Source organism: Oreochromis aureus, linkage group 17 (genome assembly GCF_013358895.1).
Source record: "Oreochromis aureus strain Israel breed Guangdong linkage group 17, ZZ_aureus, whole genome shotgun sequence".
NCBI lineage: Eukaryota > Metazoa > Chordata > Actinopteri > Cichliformes > Cichlidae > Oreochromis > Oreochromis aureus.
The window spans coordinates 23,866,621-23,888,243 of record NC_052958.1 but is presented as its reverse complement, the minus strand read 5'-3'; the positions used below and the strand labels follow the sequence as shown (position 1 = coordinate 23,888,243).

The following is a 21,623-nucleotide window of genomic DNA, read 5'->3' as shown; positions in this document are numbered from 1 at the left end:
AGAGATACCTGTTGATCTCTAATCTGGAACCTAACCTGCTCCAAAGCAGGTTAGGTTCATAACATAAGTTACCATGGTGCATTACCCCGGTAAGAATTTAACCACCTTCTTAGTACAGAAAACCCAGGATTAACACTGAAGTTACCAGGGTAAGCTGAAATCCTGCTTCCTATTATAAGCCTCAGACATCTGGGCCCAATTCATAAACATTTTTTTCCTGTCTTGATCCTGTCATGGTTCCTGGTCCTCCTGGGCCAACTAGTCCCTTCTTTCTGTTTTTATCTCTGCTGCTGTTTCTCTCTCTATCTCCCTTGTCAGTGTGAATGCTTTATCTTTCAGAGGCAAAGTGTGGTTGAGGTCTCCGTCCAGCTAATCACACATCTTAGCCTCATACCTAAATATGCAGCTGGGTGTATTTCATCCTAGCATAATGGAAAGCATACAGAAATTGTCCCCCTCAACCCTCTCTCTGTTATTTCTACACCTTTTGAAGTCATTGGTGTTGACATAGTCAGACCAGTTGAATGCAGTCACACAGGAAACAAGTTTATTTTGGTCATTAGTGACTATGCAACCAGGCATCCTGAATAGTCACCATTACTGTTTTTCATAAGCACAATCAATGTCCAATCTTTAAAAAAAATAAAAAAAATAAATAAAATTGTTTAACAGTTTTAACATAAACATCTAATGTCAAGTTGGATTTATATAAATCATACATCAATCATTAATAAAAAGGTTTTAAAAAAAATTGATAAACTTCTATTAGCTGTACTTACACATAAATAAATAATAAACTCGATGAATGAACCACAAAAAACAAATGTTCATTTCTCACATATTCATTGAGAAATGAACATTTTTCCCAAACCAATTGGATGGAAAGCTTCAACGCTTCCAACATTGCCATCACTACTGGAATGTTGGAAGGCTGCTCTGCTCCATGTTGCCACTATCTTGGAGGTACAGAGCGTCAAACACGAAGTGCCAAGTGCCAAGTCTTTTTATATTGGGTGGATTTGAAAGCTTACCAAGTAGTTAAAAACCAGAGGGGAGTTTGTCAGTCTTTTGTTTGGTATTTTTATCATTGTGAACTAACTTCTATATTTGTATAAAATCATTAGAAGTAGTAAATAGAATATCTTTGTCATGATAATAGATAAAAATATTGATTAATGTTAGTTGATTGATGCTTGAATGGTTTGTTCTGGGGAGGGGGCTTAAGCTTTAATATGTCTTTAACCTGGCAAGGTGGCACTGTAGGATTCAAGTTTTGACTAGTAAGGTTATTATCATTAATGAAAAACAACAAAATAACTAGAACTAAATAAACACTTTCGTTAACTCAAATAAATACAAAAAAGGGTTTGTGAAAAAAGGAAAACTAACTGAAACTGTATTGAGCGTTCCCAAAACGAATTAAAATCAACTAAAATAATCGAGAAAACATGCTTAGTTATTTTTTTTAGTTCTTTGTTTTTGTGTGCGTCAAACAATAGTTCAAGGTTAATGAGAAGTCTAGTTTCTTTCTTTTTTTTTCTTGTTGTGCTGCATTATGCCTGCAGATAGCAAGTGCATCATCATGTCAGGAAAAGTTGGGAGAAAGTGCGAGAGTCTAATTTGAGATTACTTTGAATATGACTGTTTTTTTTAGATTAAAAACAAGTGTCTTGTAGTGGAATGAGATAAAATATGTGGGACATTTCTAAAGGGGAAAAATCTCACAAACCGTTAAGTCCATGTGAAAAGCTTGCACAAGTAGGTTAACCAAGCCAACCTTGAGAAGGTAAGGGAGCAAGCACAACCTTCATCCCAAGAACAGAAACTAACCCCAGGCAAGGCACCGTGATGCATCCCGAGACAACCCCACAAAAAACACAGTGCTTTTTTTTTTTGTTTAACATTTTATTTTATTTTTAAATGCAGTGCTTCTAACAGCAACAGCAATTGACTACTGGTATATTCGTAGGAACATCACAAGCAAGCGGAAGCATTGAGGAATATATTTATTGAGACTGGGATATCAACATAACATTGATATAGCAAAGCAGAAATAAAATGAACTAATAAAAGAGGCAAGAAAGCAAAGCCTTTATGTAGCTGGCTGAAGCACAAGTGTGATGATTCTGGGTCTTTAACCCAGTGGTTTGTGTTTGTGGACTTATTTAATCATTATGGTTGCCCTCACTACCAACCAGACCTAAACTAGTATCGGTATTTTGTAAACAAATTGTATGTGGGATGAAAAAAATTCCTGCGTGCAAGTGTGTCTCCTCCATCTCGCCTGTGGCTCTCTTACAGTTATGGATTAAGAAGTAACACAGTCAGTGATGTGGGGAGTTCCTTGGAGAGGTGGCAGAGGTAAGTAATTCAAGGACACACACACACACACACACACACACACACAATCACACACACATACACACACACACACACACACACAGACACACACATGCGCGCGCCACCACCCTTCACCACCACCATTTGCTCTTACAGGCTTCCCATGAAAATACTGAAAGCACAAGATTAATACATTATTTTGAAACTAAAAAAGGCCATCAGTTGTCCAGGAATTCATCTGCCATTTAATGATTTTCTCTTGTCACCTTAAAAACCAGTAGGTGGGTCACTATAGTGAATGCTCTACTGATTTGCCTTTAAGGCAGTAGATTGGCTGCTCCTGCTGTAGATGACCTTTTCAGAGCCAAAGACCTCACTCTTCTTTGAAAGACCTCCCTCTTGAACCAGCTGCTTGTTGCTGATAGTTGGCACGCCAACTGTCAGCACTTTCTTAGATCCTGAGACCCCTTCTGACAGTAGAGTACTTCCCTGAACAAGAAGACCCTGGCTCCCCTTTAGCACTTTCATTGACCCTGAAGGGGCCTTGCCTTTGACAACCATCATGGTCTGGGACCCAGACAAGCTCCCAGCTTGGATCAGGCCATCACTCCAACTATGGGTGTCACCATTCTCCACCAGCACCATTCCAGGGCCCTGGGCTTGTCCACTGGACATTAGTGTCTGCCCTTGAACGAATACTCCTTGGGCAGGTCCAGTCTGTGGGTTGTTAACCAGCACCATGCCTTGAAGGTTGGTGGTTGGCGCCTCAGCCAGCAGCACAGTGTTGTGGACCTGTGGCTGGACTACATAATGCATTGGCTGCAACACAGGAGTGGTGGTGTAGTACACAGGCTGCTGCTGCTGCATTAGGAGCATCTGGCCTTGATTTGCCAACCCTGCTTTCATTGTGTTCATCTCTTCCTTCACCTTGGCTGTACTTTCCTTTACAATTTCAGAATGCTCAGTTGTCTTCATGACCACACTCTGCTCCACTTTGGAGATGGCAGGCTCCAGTTTGGGTGGAGGGGAGAGCTTTTGTGCACTCATCGAACTTGATACTGAGGTTTGAGTATTGATGTAGGCATTAGGGGTAGGGGGTAGCACTTGTTTCTCATCACAAGACATTGTCTTGCCTCTGCACACCTCTGCGAGAGTCTTGAACTTTGGTCCGAGGTCATCAAGAAACTGAAGGTCATTGTCTGACTCCAAAATGCTGCTGCAGCCTACTGAGCCAGCAGAGGACCCTTGGCCCTCATAATCAGACACCAACAAACCATCCTTCACGCCAAGGTTGTCATCTCCACTGGCTGTCTTCTGTATTAAAAAAAAAAAAAAGAAAATCAGTACATTTTAAAAATAACGAAAGACATATTTATTGACGACAATGACAGCCAATAAAAAGTGAATAATATCCACATAAACATTATTAGTTGCAACATTAACACATGTGTTCACATAACATCATAAGTAAAACTACTACATATCATGTTTAGTGTTAAAACTTTCCATTTAATTGGATTTAGTTGTCCATTTAGTTGTCAGTTAATTTCTCACCTGAGAGTAATACTGTGCCAGGAAGTAATGTGGCAGGGCCATGCTATCAAAAAGTCCACCTTGACTTGATTCTCTGGTCTCAAACTCAGAATGGAAATCAGTGAAACCCCCCATTTCTTGTCCATAGTCAGTTGAAAAACCATCTTGATAGGTGCCCCATTTCATCCCATTAATGTTAGTGAGAGATGCCTCGTAATCCAAACTTCCCGCTGGTGCCACTGCTACATTTTTAACTGTGCCAGTAATCACAAGGAGGGGATTCCTATCCACTTCTTGGAGTGAATTCACTAGAGGCACTTCCTATAAAAGTCATACAATTGTTAGAACAGTGAACAGTTTAAAAATCACTGTGATGGAGCTTTCACAAAGACATCATCATCGATGCCGAGATTATTCTGGTTTTCAGCACTTAAGGTAGTTGCAGTCTCACCGTGTTTTTTCCCGGCCCTTCGGTGCAGTAGTTAATAAGGTGTGACTTGGTCTCACAGTCAGGCATGTCACTAAAGAGGTCTGGAAACTGTTTAGCGGATCCACATAGGCAGAAGAACAATAGCAGAGGAATGACTGTAAAAAAAAAAAAAAAATGTTTTATTTCAAGTTAAAGCTACAAATGTGGTGTGAGGTCCAAAGAAGGAGCAACAGTTTTTCAAAATGTGTAAAATCCCTAAAATATATGTAATTACTAGCGATTCCTTAAAGCTTTGGTAAGCTTTGGGGGATTTTAAATTGTTACACAAAGCAAATCTGTTTATTTTTTGTAGTTATTGGTAGCAAGTGTAGAATAGTTTGGTCTGTAATTACTTTTGGCTATGTATTTCCTATTGGGAGAGACACAGGGTTTATTAGGTAAACCCTGCTAGTACCAGTTTATGCCTCTTTTCCTCACCTGCCTTTATTCTCCATAGATTCCCCATAGATGGTGTTGTGATGTGATTGGCTTATTATATATTTATATAATTAAAAGCTGACCAAGTCTACCGATAAAGTAGTCAGTACCTACCTATAAAGATTTATTTAAGTTTTTAGGTAAGAGAGTTACATTTTGGTATGGTTCGGGTATCAGTATATTTATTTCATTGTCCTTTTTTATCTGATCAAAATTCTAAAATAAAATAATCACATAATGCTTACTTAAGAGCAGTAGTAGGCCCGCTAGTATTAGCCCAATGGCCGCAGGTCCTAATGATGTTGTTTTGCTAGCATGACCATTGCTGCCTCGCTTTCCACACACAACTCCATCCTCGCAGGTGCAAACTTGGACCGTCATTCTCTGAGGTTCAGGGCAGGCGTGTCCCTGCTGATCCTTCACCACAAATTCCACTTCATAAACACCAGGCCAAAAAGCCTCCTGAGACCGCAAGATAGCTGCAGTGTCTGTCAGAAACCAGAAAAATGTGATGTAATGCATTACTCATAGATTTACTCTTAGTGTGTATATGACAGATTGTAATCCACATTTTTATCTCAAAATAAAATAGTAAAATTTGTCAAACAAAACAAAGCAAACAAAGCAAACAACAACAAAACTATGCTATATTGACCTTTTCTCTCTTTTGTCACTGTTTTCTTTATTTAACTACTATATCTAAAAAGAAAACAACAAAAAGAAAAAAAAAATCGGAAATCATCATCTCACTATTTAGATGCTCCATGTTCCATTTCCCTTTTGTGTTTTCTGGGATGATCTCAAACTGAAAAGGGGGGCCATTAGGATATGCGTCTTTATCATTAGCATTCACAATTACAGCATTTGCTGTGGTGCACAGAGTCTGGAAGTTGCTGGTCAGGGTGGGGCAGTGGTCATTAGAATCTTCCACTTGGATGGCTATTGTACCAGTGGCTGTTTTGCCAGGCATGTCTGTGGTGTAAAACCAGAAACAAACATATATAATCCAGTATTTTCTTTCTTTTTCTTTTTTTTGCTTTGATATTTCTCCAGAGTGTTCAACATTCATGCTGTACCATCTGAAATGCAGAGTATTTTGGCAGTATATGTCCCATTGACCAGGTATGGAGATTCCCTGTCAGGCATCTTGTTCAGTTTGATCTCAGCTGTCTCTGGGTCAATAGTTAGCCAGTTGTCAGGGTCTGAGCCTTTGGCATATCTACAGCAGAAATAGACCAGTTATTAGCATCACTATTATTGTGCACAGAAAGAGAAGCTGACACATGTGTATGTGGACTGACTTGACTGCCTTAGCTGGTTGTCCAGTATCCCCGTCCACTGCAGGGTAGCTTGCAATAACATTTTTAATGTTAAAGGATTTCCCTCCCTCTGAGACGGGAATAGCTTTGACTTTAGGATTGAAACGTGGCCCCTCAGGCTGGTTCTTCACATTGATTTTGATAGGATAAGTTTTAAATCTTTCACCGCCTCCACCACTACCACCACCACCACCTCCACCACTTCCTCCACTTGCTCCAAATGCTGCACTTGCTCCACCACCTCCACTTCCAACAAATGGATTCTTGTTCCTGACGGCTAAGCCTAGTTCAAGGTTCTTTACATCCTCATAATCCACAGCCTGTAAATGACAGATACAAGAACATATCTTTTAGCTCAAAAAATAATTAAAATGATTGATGACACATAAGAAACAGTACAGTGTTTTATATGCATTTATAATTGGGGTGTTGCTATTGTTGATACATTTTTGCTTATTGTAAAACAAAAGGTATTATGGATTTTATATAAACTAACCTGCAAAGTTATGCTCCTGTGCTATGTGTTATGAGCATATTGAAAAACAGGACAGAAACAACTACATTACACTCCTAATACAACGTTTTCTTTTTGCAAGCATCTCCACAGACAGTATACTAAAACAAAGCTAACAAAGAATCCTGAGTGATGTTAAAGCATAACATATGCTGACCCCAGGTCAGGTTGATCTTCAGCAGGTAACAAAAGCAGTGAATATTATATGTTTATGTTTCTAAAGTAGAATCACTGTGGCATTCACTTTAATGTCTCTTTGGGGTGACATTCAGCTTTGCAATTTGTTGTCATTTTTGTGTTCATATGTGACATCAAAAGAAGCAAAGTATGTGTCGTCATTAGGATACATATTTGTGTCAATGTGTGGCACTCTAGCCTCTGGTTTATATTATTATCTTAGCTAGCTCTGTTTTTTATTAGTAGGTTTAGATTATTATAACATAATTATTAGGTAATTGCATGAAAATGCATTTCAGTATATGTTACAGAGTAATGCAAAATAATGTAAAAGTTACCTTCTCAGATGGGTAATGAAGTAACATACTGCTTTAATTAAAAAAAGGTAACAGTAATGTGTAATACATAATTTCTTTTTAGAGTTATGACCCCAACACTGGTCCCCATCTACTAGCCAGATTAGGATTTGCAAAACTTAAAGCAAAATGTTGTTTTCTTATATACAGTTTAAATTTTAAAAATTGAATAACTAATCATATACTAAAGCCACTTAAATCTCCCATTTTTCCCAAATATGATAGAGCAGAACACAACAATGGTTCATTTTAATCATTAAGCATTAAAATTCTCATCACTGACTGTGATGGACTCAACTTTTATAACTGTTGCACAGTCCTGTTACAGATATTGATTTTGGGATGTGCTTTCTGATCATCTCAATAAAGGGTTTTATTTAACTTTTTATTATTTTATTATTTTCTTTATGTAGTTCACTTTTCAGTTCAATTTTATTTATATAGTGAACAGGAGCTCCTATTCCCCTAAGGGAATCTGCAGTATTGAGAATGGTGGATATATTAGTTGGAGGTGCTTAAGAAACAGAAGGCTTTTGTCTTGTTCAGTGAAGGGGCTTTGTTCCACATAACCCTCCAAGTTATCTAGACTAGATGAGTTTCTAAAGCTGATTAACTGAAAAGAAAAAGATCAATGTTAAAGCACTTCACCATGAATACTAACCTGTAGCTGCCTTGATAGTGGGAAATTGTGGGTATTGTTTTTTCAAGCACTGATTTTTGGCTATAATGTTTAATTTTATTTTTAAAAAAGAATAAAAAATCTTTTTTTAAAAGTTGTTTGGTGCTTATTTAAGATATTCTCCTAATGATTTTAATCCTGGTTCCTCTGTCTTCTTCAGGGCTTCCTGGTGGCAGCCAGTGTGCCCCCTCGGGGTAGTCAGGTTGGTGGTGGCACCTTGTGGAATTATATGAGTTTGATCGCTGAGTTGGGGTGAGTGGTAATTTTAATAGCACTTGACACTTTCCTTTTGTTTCTTAACTGAATTACTAAAGGATCTGTCCATTAGTTTCTTTGTTATTTGATTTAAATTTTTTATGTATGATCATTAAAGTTTGTAACAGCACTTGTACTGGACAATTTTGAGTGTTTCTTTAAATTTTAAATTAGTGGCCACCTCTCTGCAGGTTCATATTTAATTTAGTCTAATGGCCACAGGTTCATTTAAACCAAAATAAAACAAATCTTCATATATGTAAATAGCACTCTTGTGAATTGAAGCATAGACAGCCATAGGAAACAGTGTGTGTTTAGTCTGCTATAATACTTCTAAAGTGAGTGAAAAAATGAAATGTTACAGATTTTTGAGAATCTTTCTTAGCTTTCTACTTATGTCTGTAGCTAGACCCTACACCATAAGAGAGTTGGTTTCTTCAAGTGTTTGTGTTTGACTTTGCACTTGCCAGATAGTAAAAAAGCAGAGTAACAGCACATAATTTCTTCCCAATTAAAAAGACTGTACCTTGTCAAGCATTAAGATGCCTTCATTGGTGTTGGGGTCTGTTTTAATGCTGAAATACCCAGCCTCATTGCCTTTGACAATATCAAACACAGCTTCCCAGTTGTCTGTGCCTTGTAGATCCATGTCCTCTGCTTTGATTCTCATTACCTCCACACCTTGTGTGTTCTCCTCAATGCTTCCTTCATACTGTAAGTGAAACACATAACGTGAAATTAGAGTTCAGCTGTGTGCATGTGTCTTTACTCTACACTAATCTCCTCCTGTGTATATACTGTCTGTGTCACTCTGTTCTTGGTCACATCCTCACTCATGTTGTGTGAGCCTCTGTCAGTTTGTTCTGTCAGTTCCTATCCTGCTCATTACTTGTTTTCTGTGCCATTTGAAATAACCTTTTGATCTGAAATAGTTATTTCACTTAATGACATGCAAATCAATTCACAATTCCATGTAATGTTCTTTTTTTCTGGATTTTTGGTTGATATTTTGCCTCTCCCATTAAAATGAAACCACATAAAAAAAGGATACTTTTCAGTTCTCTCTATGTGGCAAAATCACAAATTCAGCAGGGGGTGAAATAAGTATTTCCCCTACTAGATATGTTAATATAGAGGAATGTAAGGAAGAGAGGTACCTGATCTTTTTCCAGTGTGGGAGAATTATCATTCACATCAAGGACATTTATGATAATAGTGGTAGTTCCAGTGTTTCCACGGGGGTCACCATTTAGATCTTGACCTTGTATCGTCAGAATGTACTTACTACATGTCTGAAATTAAAAGACATCAAAATAGTCATTGAACAAATAGGTTTGTACAATAATGCAGTTAGAACAGAGAATTGGGATGTTATCAATATGTTTCATTCATCATTTTTGTCATAGGATCTAACTGAATGGCATATTTTCAAACTGTGTAAAAAAATAAAGAAATTAAGAGGATGTTGTTGTCAACACCCCGTTTTCCTTTGGCAATCAAAGGAAAATAATCAGTGTTATCTTGGTTAAATGATTGCAATTTCATTAACACAAGCACAATAGAGAATTTTATTTATGAAATGGTCAAAAAGTTAAAAGATTTGTTAAATAGGGTAACATGGACCCTCTGCATTTACTGTATAGCTCTAAAGGCCCATTCTGAGGACACAGAGACTGAGGAATGAATGTGACAGGTCATCGAAACAAAGTAACAAAATAAAAAAAACAAGCCCAATTGTGTCGAGGACTGTGGTTTGTCACCCCCCTACCCCCCCACCCCCCTCCGTGCTTTTGGATTTCTCTTTATTGAAAATGTCCTTATGGTTATATATCTCACCACTATCCCATCTTATTAAAAGAACTTTCTTGAATCACATAGCCAAACATACAGTCTAAACTGAACACTGTTAGTATAGTTCATACCTCTCTGTCCAGAACAGGCCTTTTAACAAAGATGGATCCATCTCTTCTGTCTATGTAGAACATATCATGTGCTGGATTCTGAGCTATGATGCTATAAGCAATCTGAGAATTGGCATTTCCTGGTTCATCAGCGTCAAATGCATCGACTGTCGTAACAAAGGTATCTGTAGCATTAAATGAAAAAAAAAAAAAACCTCACAAAACTTAATTTCATGTGCACTGACACTGTACATAAGAAAAACAGACATGTGGATCGTCATATTGATATTGTTCAGTGTCTTGCTCTGGTTTTAAAACAATGATACAAACTTGTCAAGAAGAGCTCCTAACTGTTGTGTGCCATTGTAGTCTCAGTTTAAGTAGGTTACAATGCTATTTACATAATGGACAAATGTTTACAGAAAATTGTTATTTACAAGATTAGACAATAAATAAATATATAAAAATAATATAAGTGAAATAACATGAACTGCAGAACGCAGGCTGTCTGTAACCTCCAGCAGCTCATTGGAAAGAGTTTACCAATTTGATCACTTTTACACAAACACTATTACAAAATCAAAATCCTTTGTTTAATTTATAATTCAATCATTTAGTTTTACACCGCTCACTACTATTACAAATTTGAATGAGATTCACACAACTGACCTTTAGGACTGAGTTCATCCACGTCAGCAGGATCAACATCTGGAAATACTGGAGAGTTGTCATTCACATCTACAACCTTGATTCGTAAGTCAATTTTTTTTTCTGCAATTGTGCCATTATTGTACACAGCAACACCAGACAACTGAAAGAGTAGTAGATAAAAATGTAACCATTGTTGTTCGTTATTTAGCTTGACATAAACTACAACACCTTGCAGTTTGCATTTACCACCAGTAAAGGTGTATTTTACAAGTTTAGGTGACAAAGGTTAGTGAAACCAATTTAGTATCAGAGCAAATACTATATATTACAGTGAGCAACGGAAAAAATATCTTTATAGAACATTATATTATCATGGTAAAGTTGGTCTTTCTTCTTTTCTATAAAATGCCATCACTTCATCTTTCTTTACACTATGTCACTACTATGACTGAAAATGGTATCCTGTAACCTTTAACATGTTTCTAATTGGCCACTGATGTAGTCGACAGCTGTGGTCACACGTTCACATACATTCATCATAGGCATGAATGCCAAGGTAGTTTGGAACTTTTAATTATTTCTTTTAACTGGTCCAAATTATATATACAGGCTTTTAAGCACAGTCCACAAATTTTCAGAAATCAGTGGCCTTTTGGAAGACCCAGTTGTGCCCAAGCTTCATTCTTACTGATGATTTGAAGTGAAAATGAAGAATTTGACGTTAGTCTTTCTTCTTTATTATTCCATTCACTTTGTGCAATGTATCAGCAGCACTGGGAGCAAATAGTTCCAGAACATGGTGCAATCATCACCATGCTCAAAAACTGGTACAGGGTTTTCTGGGCTTTAAAAACTGAATAGCCTCATCTTTGTCTCATCTGAACAATAAAGCTCCATTTTGGCTTGATCATGTGGGTAGATGTAAATCTGAGTCAAACTTTGAAGTTTTTGGATTTGGATTAAGATTTTGGAGCAGGAGCTTCTTTCTTGGTCAGCACCCTCTCAGTCCATGGTGATGTAAAACTCACTTCACTGTGCACAGTGACTCTGGTGTTCCAGCAGTTTCCAGTTTATGGCAGGCTTGAGTGTTAGAGGTTCCTGGATTGTTCCTGAACATCTGAACCAATGTCCTCTCATCTAAGGGGTGACAGTTTGGATCTTCTTCCAGAACTTGGCAAAGTGGTGGCATATTCAAAAACCTGTACTTGTATATAATTATTTTGATGAGGATCTTGGAATCTGTAGTTGTTTAAGAGTGGTGAGAGGTGATCTTCCTAACTTTTGTAGGTCTGCAATTCTCCTCCTTAGTTATTCACTAAGTTCCTTGGACTTTAAAATTGTTCTGTGTTCTCAGTGAATCCAATGAGTGGTTCAAAAAAATAATTTTTATGCTGTTAAACAGAAACTACCAGTTATAGTCAATCATGACTAACGACGAGAAGTTAATAAGCCAATCAAATGCTGTACAATCATTCAGAAAAATGATTGACATTCGATTTTTTTTTTGTTAGTCTGTTTTTACCTGGTTAAATAAAAATCTAATTGAGATTAAAAATCTCATTTCCAAGAGGGACCTGGCATCATGGCAGCAAAAGTCAAAAATACATGTAACACATAAGTACATAAAGAGAAGAGTTCAAAGAAATGACCCAAAATTGCCATGACATTCATTCTGATGATGAGTATTGGCAAACCTCCACCACAGCTGTAGATAATTCTTGAACTATGTAGAATAAAGCACTGTATGAATGTATTGCTTAATGTTTTTTATAGTCTGAGGTGATCATTAAGACTAGGAAAGGGGTATATAAATGGCAGTCCATTTTCAATTATCTTAATATTTAATGTATTTAGGACAGCTGTTGAATCTTATTCAGTACCAATGAAGAACTACAGGAGGACTCACGTTGTAAGTATCGATCTCTTCCCTGTCGAGCAGTTTAGTGACACTAACATCACCAGTATTGGCGTCAACCACAAAGACATGGAAAGGATATTGGTTTGCCCCAACACCTTCCAGGGAGTAGCGAAGATTTGAGCCAACTTGAAAATCGGATCGAATCTGAAACACAAGGTGGACGACTTCATTATTTCACCACATATGCACCAACAAAACAAGAGCACTAGTAATTCAATCTAGTGACAAGTGTCACCAGGTCTATGAAATGATTATTTCTGTCAAACAAATTTAAATATTAAACACAGATAACATATGTAAACACAAAATGCAGTCTCTAAATGGTGTTTATTATTAAGGGGGTAAAAAATCCAAACCTAAATGTCCCTGTGTGAAAAAAGTGATTGTCCTCTGGTAAATGGACTGATTCTTATATAGCGCTTTTCTACTCTCCTGGAGTCCTCAAAGTGCTGTATACAACATGCCTCATTCACCCAAGCACTTTTAAACTCAAGTGCAAACTTTTTTTTTTTTTTTTAACCTGTCCCGTTTGGTTCTTTTGCCATCAGAATTATTGTCTAAAGGCGAAGAAAGATGCCCAACGGATTTACTTTACCAAATGGACCATCCCAGCCTTGCTGTAATGGTCCATTTGATTCACCTTTTATTGTTTATTTTATTTTCACTTGTTGAATACGGGACAGACTTGACTGGTGGAAAGAAAGGGAGAAAGAAAGAGGAAAGAAAAAAAACCTGAGAAGAGGGACGGGGAAAAGGGCAAAAACAAAACCAACAGAATAAGCAGACAAAAATACATATCGATCACCTGGATCACCTGTTGAGAAAGAAAAAAAAAAGCAAGCAGAAGAAAACGAGAGTAATAAACAAGATCACAATGATATATGGGAATATGACAGTAAATACTAAATATTAAACATTATTGTGCAGCACGTGAGATTGACAGCGCACAGTGTGCTTTGAGGTAGGAGCCAAAAAGGGTGTAGTTTGTGTCTGTGAGCACCCATGTGTACACCTGTGAGCATGAACGCGCTTGTTTTTAAAAGGTTCCTTCATGTAATGATCTGCTAGAGGGTGTGGGGGCCACTGCCCCGACCTCCAGGGCATGAAGCAGGTATGGAGGAGATCAAAACTCCAGACATCCAGAGGCCCCCAGAACACAAGAGACCAAGGAAGACCAACAGAGGGGCAGCTGTGTCACTATCCCAGAAAGAGCTGAGGAGAGTCCCAGATGAGGGGTCACTCAGCAGCCGCGAGCAGAAGCCAGGGGGTTGCAGTGACGTGCCCGTGAGCTCCGCCCGCAGCCAGCTGTGCCTGAGTGGCTGAGCCCGGGCCGTGAGGCCGAGGGCACCCCATCCCCGGTGGGCCCGAGCGAGCCCCAGGCTCCAGGCCCCGATAAGCAGCCGCCAAGGAGTGAGCCGGTGGGTACCTGGGCGCCCACCCCCGGACACAAAGAACCACCAACGCACCGATGTCTGAGGGCGTCCGCCACCGGCAGGGGAAGTGGTGGGGGGAGATAGGCCTCCAAACCTTGGAGGGCCTGAGATGTCCCCAGAGAGGTGGCGTCTGATACCCAACCTGACATATAGACACAGACAAACAGGCACACACAGGTACAAACATCTTTTCCCACCCTCATGCTCTCATATACAATTACTCAACACTCACCCAACATGGAGACAGACATAGAGAGACACTGTACACACAATCACTCTCCCCAAGCGTACTCTAAGCCCCGAGTCTGGGTACCCTTGCCCTGGAGGGGAAACTGCACCCAGACTCAGGTGGTGTTACCCTTTTCCTGCGGTGGGGAGAAGCAGACCGCCCGACTCCGCAGCAGCAGGGAGGCCCCACATTCCAGACCCCAGTCGGACGGCCAACTCCTCCTCCTAGCCCCCCGCTCCAGCAGGCCGCAGAGAACGGGGTGTGGGAAGACTCAAACCTCCCTCCACCCGCTCATATGTAGTGTTGATGTATGTGTGTTCTAAGGTGCATTTAAAACCCAGGAGGGCATGGAGCTACCTGCCAGAGCAGCAGGTAAGCGTATAGCCCCTCCTGCTAGCCCTCAATGTCTACGTGTATTTAAAATTGAGAGGTGGGCAACGACGCCAGGGGTGAGGTGTACACCCTGATGGTAATTTGGAATCCGTGTAGCGTGCCCACCCCAAGATCCTATATGTATGTGTAATGAGAGTGTGAGTAATGTGAATGTCTAAGTTGTGGGATAAAATTGAGGCAGAGGCAGCCAGAACGGGACGGGGGGGGGGGATGCCTCTCCTGCACCCTGGTGACACACCCCTACCCCAAGGCCCTGCATGTGTGGGTGATTGTGGTGGAGTGGGAAGAGGGAGGCCGCTGGAGATGGGGAGGGAAGGAAGGGAGGGGCAGTGACCCTCCTGGGGCCAGCTCCCCGCTGACCCCAGTAGGCACCCCATGCTCTGCAACCCGCCAGGGAAAGGGGGCCCAGGCCCATCCGGACCGGGGCCCAGTGCAGCAGCGCCGCCCTGCCCCACAGAGCCCGGGACAGTCCACCTGACCCCACCACAGAGAAAACTGCGCCCACCCCATCATCCACTCATCTTCCAGACTACACAAGACAATAGACGCCCAGGCTGAGATCTTCCTCCACCTCTCCTGTATCTCCCCTCCTGCAGAGAGAGTTCCTGTAGAGAGGAAAGCTCCTGCAAGATGTGACAACCTCCCCACCAGTTGAAGAGCCCCCCAGGTGGCTCAATGCACCGCGGCACCCTGCGCCAGGGCCGGGCCCCCATACACCCACCCGCCCACAACCTCGGCAACACACCAACCAGGACCCAAGCCCTGAGGCCCGGCCAGGGCCCCAGCCCAGAGACGGAGCGCCCCAGAACCTCACGCCATCCCGGACCCACCCAGGGGCAGCCAGGCTACCAGGTCAGTAACCCACGTCCGTCAGCACAGACCCTCCCTAGCCCCGCTGCACGCAGCCACGAGGAAACCGTCACCTAAGAGCCAACAGAGCCCCTAATTGGCCATGACCGCTACCCCGGTTGAGCCCCCAAGGAAGATGCTCCCGGGAACCCCCGACGCCCCTAGCCTGTCCCTACCCCCACACCTATCACAACAGTGAAGGTGGGACCAAACTATGACCCCCACCCCACTACGTGATGGAGCTGATCAAAGGAGCCCAGAGCAATTGATCTGATGTGGTGGCAGAGGCTGTATCAAGACTAATGTAATCTAATAGATAATTTCTATATTGGTTAGAATTAAGATTATTTTTATTTTTCCAGTTCATGAGGACTGTTTTCTTGGCTATGCATAGGGCAGTGAAAACCATATGGGCTATATTCTTTTCCGTAGTGACATTATCTAAACTGCCCAACAAACATACTAAAGGAGAAGTTGGAATGTTACATTTCAGACACTTTGATAAGTCTTCACATATCTCGCGCCAAAACTTCTGAACTGGTGGACAGAACCAAAGAGCGTGGATATAATTGTCCGTGAATTGGTTTGGCAGTGTGAGCAGTTGTTGGTAGACGTAAAGCCCATCTTGAACATCCGATGACCTGTATAGTGCACTCTATGTAGTATTTTGTATTGAATTAATTGAAGACTGGGATTTCTAATTAAATGAAAGGTTTTTAAGCAAATCTGAGACCAGAAGTTTTGGTCTAAGTTTAACTGATAAATCCGCTTCCCATTTTGCAATAGGAAGTGATATTGATTCATCTGTTTTAGAAAGCATTCTGTATATTTTGGATAGTAATTTGGGGGTTTTAAGAGTAAGAAATTGAACCACACTTGGTGGTGTTTGTAGTTCAACTTGACCCGGTTTAAATCTCTTTTTTACTATGGATTTAATTTGTTGATATTCTAAAAAACTTTTCTTGTTGATCCCATATTGTGCAACTAGTCTGTCAAATGAAATAAATTCTGTTCCTTCTAGTATATGTTCTAAATATTTGATTCCTTTACCACTCCAATCTGAAAAGTTTATCATATTATTGTTTTGTAATATGTCAGGGTTGTTCCAGATAGGTGTACGTTTGCATGGGATTAATGAAGACTCTGTCAACTTCAGAAACTCCCACCATGCTGTCAGAGAGGAGCTGATGTTGATGCTTTTGAAGCATTCATGTCGTTGGATGTTTGAGCTGATAAATGGTAGATCTGAAATCTCTAGATTATTGCAAAGTGCTTGTTCTACATCTAGCCAAGGTTCATGTAAGAGGGTATGTTTTTGCCATCCTGAGATAAACTGAAGCCTGTTGGCTAAGAAGTAGTGCTGAAAGTTAAGTAGTTCTAATCCTCCTTTATCCTTGGTCTTTTGTAATGTTTTTAAGCTTATACGTGGGGGCTTATTTTTCCAAAGGAATTTGGACATATATGAATCTAGAGATCTGAACCAATCTTGCGGCGGTTTAATTGGGATCATTGAGAATAAATAATTTATTTTTGGTAAGACCATCATTTTTATAGCGGCAACCCTTCCCATGAGTGATATGGGTAGACATTTCCACCTAGCCAGATCACCTTCTACTTTCTTTAAAAGTGGGATATGGTTTAATTTAGTTAGATCTGCAAGCTTGGGAGAAACATTAATACCTAAATATTTTATATTTCCCGATTGCAGTGGAGTAGAAGAGGAATTATGGAAGGAGCAATTAATCGGAAGGACTGTAGATTTTGACCAGTTAATTGAGTAGTAACTCAAGTGCAAACTAATAAACATTCATACTCCGACGAACGCATCGGAGGGCATTTAGTATCTGGGGTTAGTATCTTGCCCAAGGATATTTGGCATGCAGACTAGGGAAGCCAAGGATCGAACCACCAACCTTCCAATCAATAACTGATCCGCTCTACCACCTGAGCCACAGCCACCGGCAAAGCTAAAGCTAATAACTGGTTGTGCTTCCTTTAGCAGCGACAACCATAATTGAAGTTTTGTATTTTATTAAATAATTTGTTTTTAACATGAATTCTTATTATACGTGAAACTGAATTAGTCTTATTCTTACAGCTGGTGGTGTTAAATTGTCAAATAATAAAACATTTTTAAACAGCATGCTAATCATCAGAATCAAAATATTTCAATACATAAAGGAAATTAGTGCTCCACAGGTGCTCCAAGACAGTAAGAACAGTAACTAACTAAACTAAAATAAATAATACAATAAGGAAATAATAGTTAGCAGACAGAATGAAAGTAAAATTAAGTATCAGTGACTTACCTTAGCAATCAACTTCTCTTTAGTGTAATCTACATTTTCCGTAAGAAGTTTTGGAGGAAGAACCCATTCTCTTCTTTTTCTTACCAAACTGTATCCAGAGTTGTGACTCTCTACAGCAAGAGCTTGAAGCTATAACACAACAGATGTTATTATGTCAGCATGAAGTCTTACTTAACTAAAAATCTACATACAGTTAAATGGTGCTAAATGGTGTTAAATATCCTTACATGGGAGATCTTGGAAAAAATATTTTAAAACAAAAAAACTTCAATGTTCTTACATAATAGCTTTTAGAAATTTGAGGCCACCAATATGGTTCAAAGGAGTTAACTGAACATGACTGTCATGGTCCTGTGTCTGTGACCCAGCGTTTATGTTTTGGGCATTTTTGACCTTCTTTTCTTTTATTGTAGTGATCTGTGATTCTAGTTTGCTGGTGCTTCCTTATATGATTTTCTAGTTCTTAGTTTCTTGTTCATTTAGTCTCGTCCTTTTTGTGCCATAGTTGTCTCTTTCTCGTATGTTCCACCCAGCTCGTCATGCCTCCCTCACTCTCTGTCGCTGTTCCTCGCTTTCAGTCTCTGTGTTGTGTTTCCTGTTTTATTTTGTATGGGTAAGTCTGAGTGGTTCCTCGTTCCACTGCTGCCTCCACTTCCCTGATCATTCTGCTGTGTATTTACTGTATGAGTTTCTCTATGTCCCTCATCGGATCATCTGTTCATCTCATCTCACGTTTCGGGTTTCACCATCTTCATATGGTTCAATAAACTCTCCATTTTAGCTTTGCCCCGGTTAGTTTTTGTCAGTTCTTCATTTGGGTCCACTCTCTTTCCACTTCACATGATCTGCCACCGCAGACGGTTATAATAACATTTAAGGGAAAATCAGAGTTTATTCAATTCTAACCAGCCTGAAATTCAATACTTGGTATGACCACCTTTATTCGTTAACTTTCTTAGGCAAACCTTCTTGTAATTTTAGTAGTTTTCAAGAACACTGTTTGTCTTCCTAAAGCTGTTTTGCCTGTTAGCTACCTTTTGTCTCATTCTCTGTCAAGATGATGTTGAATTCTGGGCTTTGGTGAGGCAAGTCCAAATAACCTCTTAATACCTAGTGTGATATATTTGATACATATAGTTTTTGTGAGTTTATTATCAGTTTGATTATTTGACCCCTGAAACCTAAACAAATGGCACAATACATTTTAAGTAATTGAAAAAATGCGAATGTAGCAAATACAATACAAATTAGAATTCATATATCGAAGTTAAAACCTTATTAATTTTTAAAAAAGTTTTTTCAAATGGTTCAATAAACTCTCCGTTTTCCAAAAAAGTTGAATTTTCTGGTAATTATTTCATCATTCACTGTAGGTTTTTCTATCCATGTATCATGTTACTGTACTGACAGTGTATTGGTATTTTCTGTCATACAGAAAAATGAAGCCACTGCCAATCAGATGGTCCTGGCTTTACTTCTCTTCTGTTTTCATAATTCCATCAATTTTGACAAACTTCTGTCCTGACCTCCTCTGTACGTACAACTATTTAAGACAGAATTTTCAAACGTGGATCCATCATTCCATGAGACCTGTTAGCATTGATATTTACTTAATTCCTTGTGTAACTTAGAATACCTCAACCTTTTCTCCCTGTTTCCCTACTTTAAGAATGACTTGTTAACAGCCACCCTTCCACTAGGACCATTTCTGAAGAGGCTTCATTGACCAATAGATAGACCAAATGGAGTGTGAGATTCATCTCCCTGAATCAGGTTTTTCTTGAGTTTTTCCTGTTTCTTTAGACATAACTTTAAGATGCTGTCCATGTACTGCACATAGTTTTTTAGGCTGGCCACATTCTCTTTTGTCCATCGCTTTTCTAGCTCCTCAAATGTGTTAGTGACATACTACTGATATATATGCCAGCACTCTTAGGACCCAGTTTTATATTGATATAGTTTATTTTTGTTCTCACGTTTACACAGACTTGTTCTTTATTAGTCAGGATATACGTTGGAAAGCCTTGCACAAAAAAACTGTTTGTTAACAACATATAGAGGACTTCTGCCCTGTTTTAATCATCCTGATATAAATGATGCATCACTTCAAAATGCAGTCTTGGATTACGGAATCTGTCCTCGCTTTTTTTTTTGTGGCGTTAAAAGTTACATTATTAAAACATTCTAAATTTTTTTGCTACTCATACACAGAATAATTCAAAATAATTATCACTGGTTCATATTCGCAGATTAAATAAAAGGGGCAGTGGGTCATGTTCCTTTCTAAACTTCCTGATGTCTCTAACTGAAAAATAAATAAATAGATAAATAAATAAATACATAAATACATAAATATTTTTTAAAAATCGCTACTTTTGCTGAAACCCCATTGATAACTATAGGGAAAATCAACCCCATACCTTGTGACATAGCTTTGTATGTTGATGACAAATTACTTTTTGGTACATTTAATTGCCAAAGAATGTAAGGATCGTCATTTTAAGTCAGCACCTTAAGCTTAATGAGTTTATAAAAAGATGTTTCAATGATCAGTGAAAAAGTTAAAATTTTTATTTGACTTAAAGAAAGAGAGAGAGAGCGAAGTCACTGCCACCATGATGATGATTATACAGGTTTGTGAGCTGTAGCCTAAAAACTGTATTTTATCAACATCAAGCTGTGGTGACTGAGTTTGGCTTCCAATACTTATGTCCTCCAATACTGTGTACAATCGATTAGTCAGGATTACTAACTTCAGCGTTTCTATATCTTTACTACTAAAGGTGTATCACTTGTATTGCCTCCAATATGTACAAAACTACACAATTAACAATATGAGTGTATTTAAATTCTAAACATTAAACTAATGTTAAATGGTTAAACAGAGAGACAGACAAGGAAACAGGAACAGACATCGAAAAGATAATGAAACCAAAACTAGAAAAAAAAAACATTCCAAGTGTATCTGATATCCTCATGTTTGTGTTGTTCCTGTAATATGAAAATAATGCTAGTTCAGGCTCATCATTGCATTTTATTTTATTAATGTTTGTTTACTAGTGAATAGTAAATTATTGGCATCGCAGGAGAAACACACCCAATCACTCCATCTAGAAAAAAATTTCACATGGAATACTTCAAGCTTCCAGAGAAGGGAGTGCCCTCACACTTCTAAGTAGAAGATGCACTGCCAAGTATGCAATGACAGCTAAACATTTTCAATTACACCTAGTTATAAATAGTATCAGTGAGTTGGATGAGAAAATTATGTTGTGTTTCTAAATAATAGCAACAGCTCATTTGTTGAAACATCTTCCAGAATTCAGATAACAGAATATAAACAAAGACATTTCAAAACCAGTTTGGTTAAGTGGTGAAATATCTTTTTCTTTTTTGTCTTCTTCTTCTTTACTTTTTAAATAAAAAAAATAAAAAAAGCACTGAACTCACCGCAAACACCAGCAACACAAACACGGGAAAAGAAGCCCGAGTCATGATCGGGGAAAACTCCAAACGAATGTTATCCGATCAAATGAACCGACAGAGTTCTGGAGGCTATGCTTTCTGAATGTGACAGTTGGAACGAGATGAGGTGGCTTATCACAGAGCTTATCAAGGAGGAGGGACTCTTTCTTCCTCTCTCTATCTCAAACAGACAAAGACACCGCCCCCCCCCCCAACTATAAATAAGTGTTGTGCCAGCAGAGCGACTGATTTTACAAGGGCAGATAAAACTTTGTAGCCATATAAAGGTCTGTAATAAATAATAAAATTATTAATAATAAAAATGTTGGACAGTAGTTTAGTATTAAAAGCCTTTTCAAATGTTTGTGTGCTTTGGTCAAGAACAGAAAAGAGCT

General features: G+C 39.1%; 1 protein-coding gene across 1 annotated transcript; it reads right to left on the bottom strand.

Annotated features, from left to right (window-relative positions):
• Positions 1-533: 533 nt before the first annotated feature.
• On the bottom strand, positions 534-21,327 carry LOC116320826 (desmoglein-2-like). Its single transcript, XM_039600944.1, has 14 exons — positions 21,214-21,327; positions 17,764-17,892; positions 12,539-12,694; positions 10,651-10,792; positions 10,003-10,166; positions 9,238-9,372; positions 8,607-8,792; positions 6,082-6,419; positions 5,857-5,999; positions 5,531-5,752; positions 5,026-5,268; positions 4,325-4,458; positions 3,895-4,194; positions 534-3,654 (listed from the first exon to the last, which is right to left on the bottom strand). Exons 1-14 carry the CDS (start codon positions 21,256-21,258, stop codon positions 2,644-2,646), a joined length of 3,348 nt encoding a protein of 1,115 aa, XP_039456878.1. The 5' UTR covers positions 21,259-21,327; the 3' UTR covers positions 534-2,643.
• Between the last annotated feature and the right edge of the window lie 296 nt (positions 21,328-21,623).

Excerpts from the sequence above, each read along its gene's own strand:
- LOC116320826 (XM_039600944.1), bottom strand. The coding sequence starts at position 21,258 with ATGACTCGGGCTTCTTTTCCCGTGTTTGTGTTGCTGGTGTTTGCG. Across the intron at positions 6,420-8,606 it reads GCATCTTAATGCTTGACAAG|GCTGTGGATTATGAGGATGT; the intron begins GTACAGTCTTTT and ends TGTCATTTACAG. Across the intron at positions 4,195-4,324 it reads AAGGGCCGGGAAAAAACACG|GAAGTGCCTCTAGTGAATTC; the intron begins GTGAGACTGCAA and ends TGACTTTTATAG.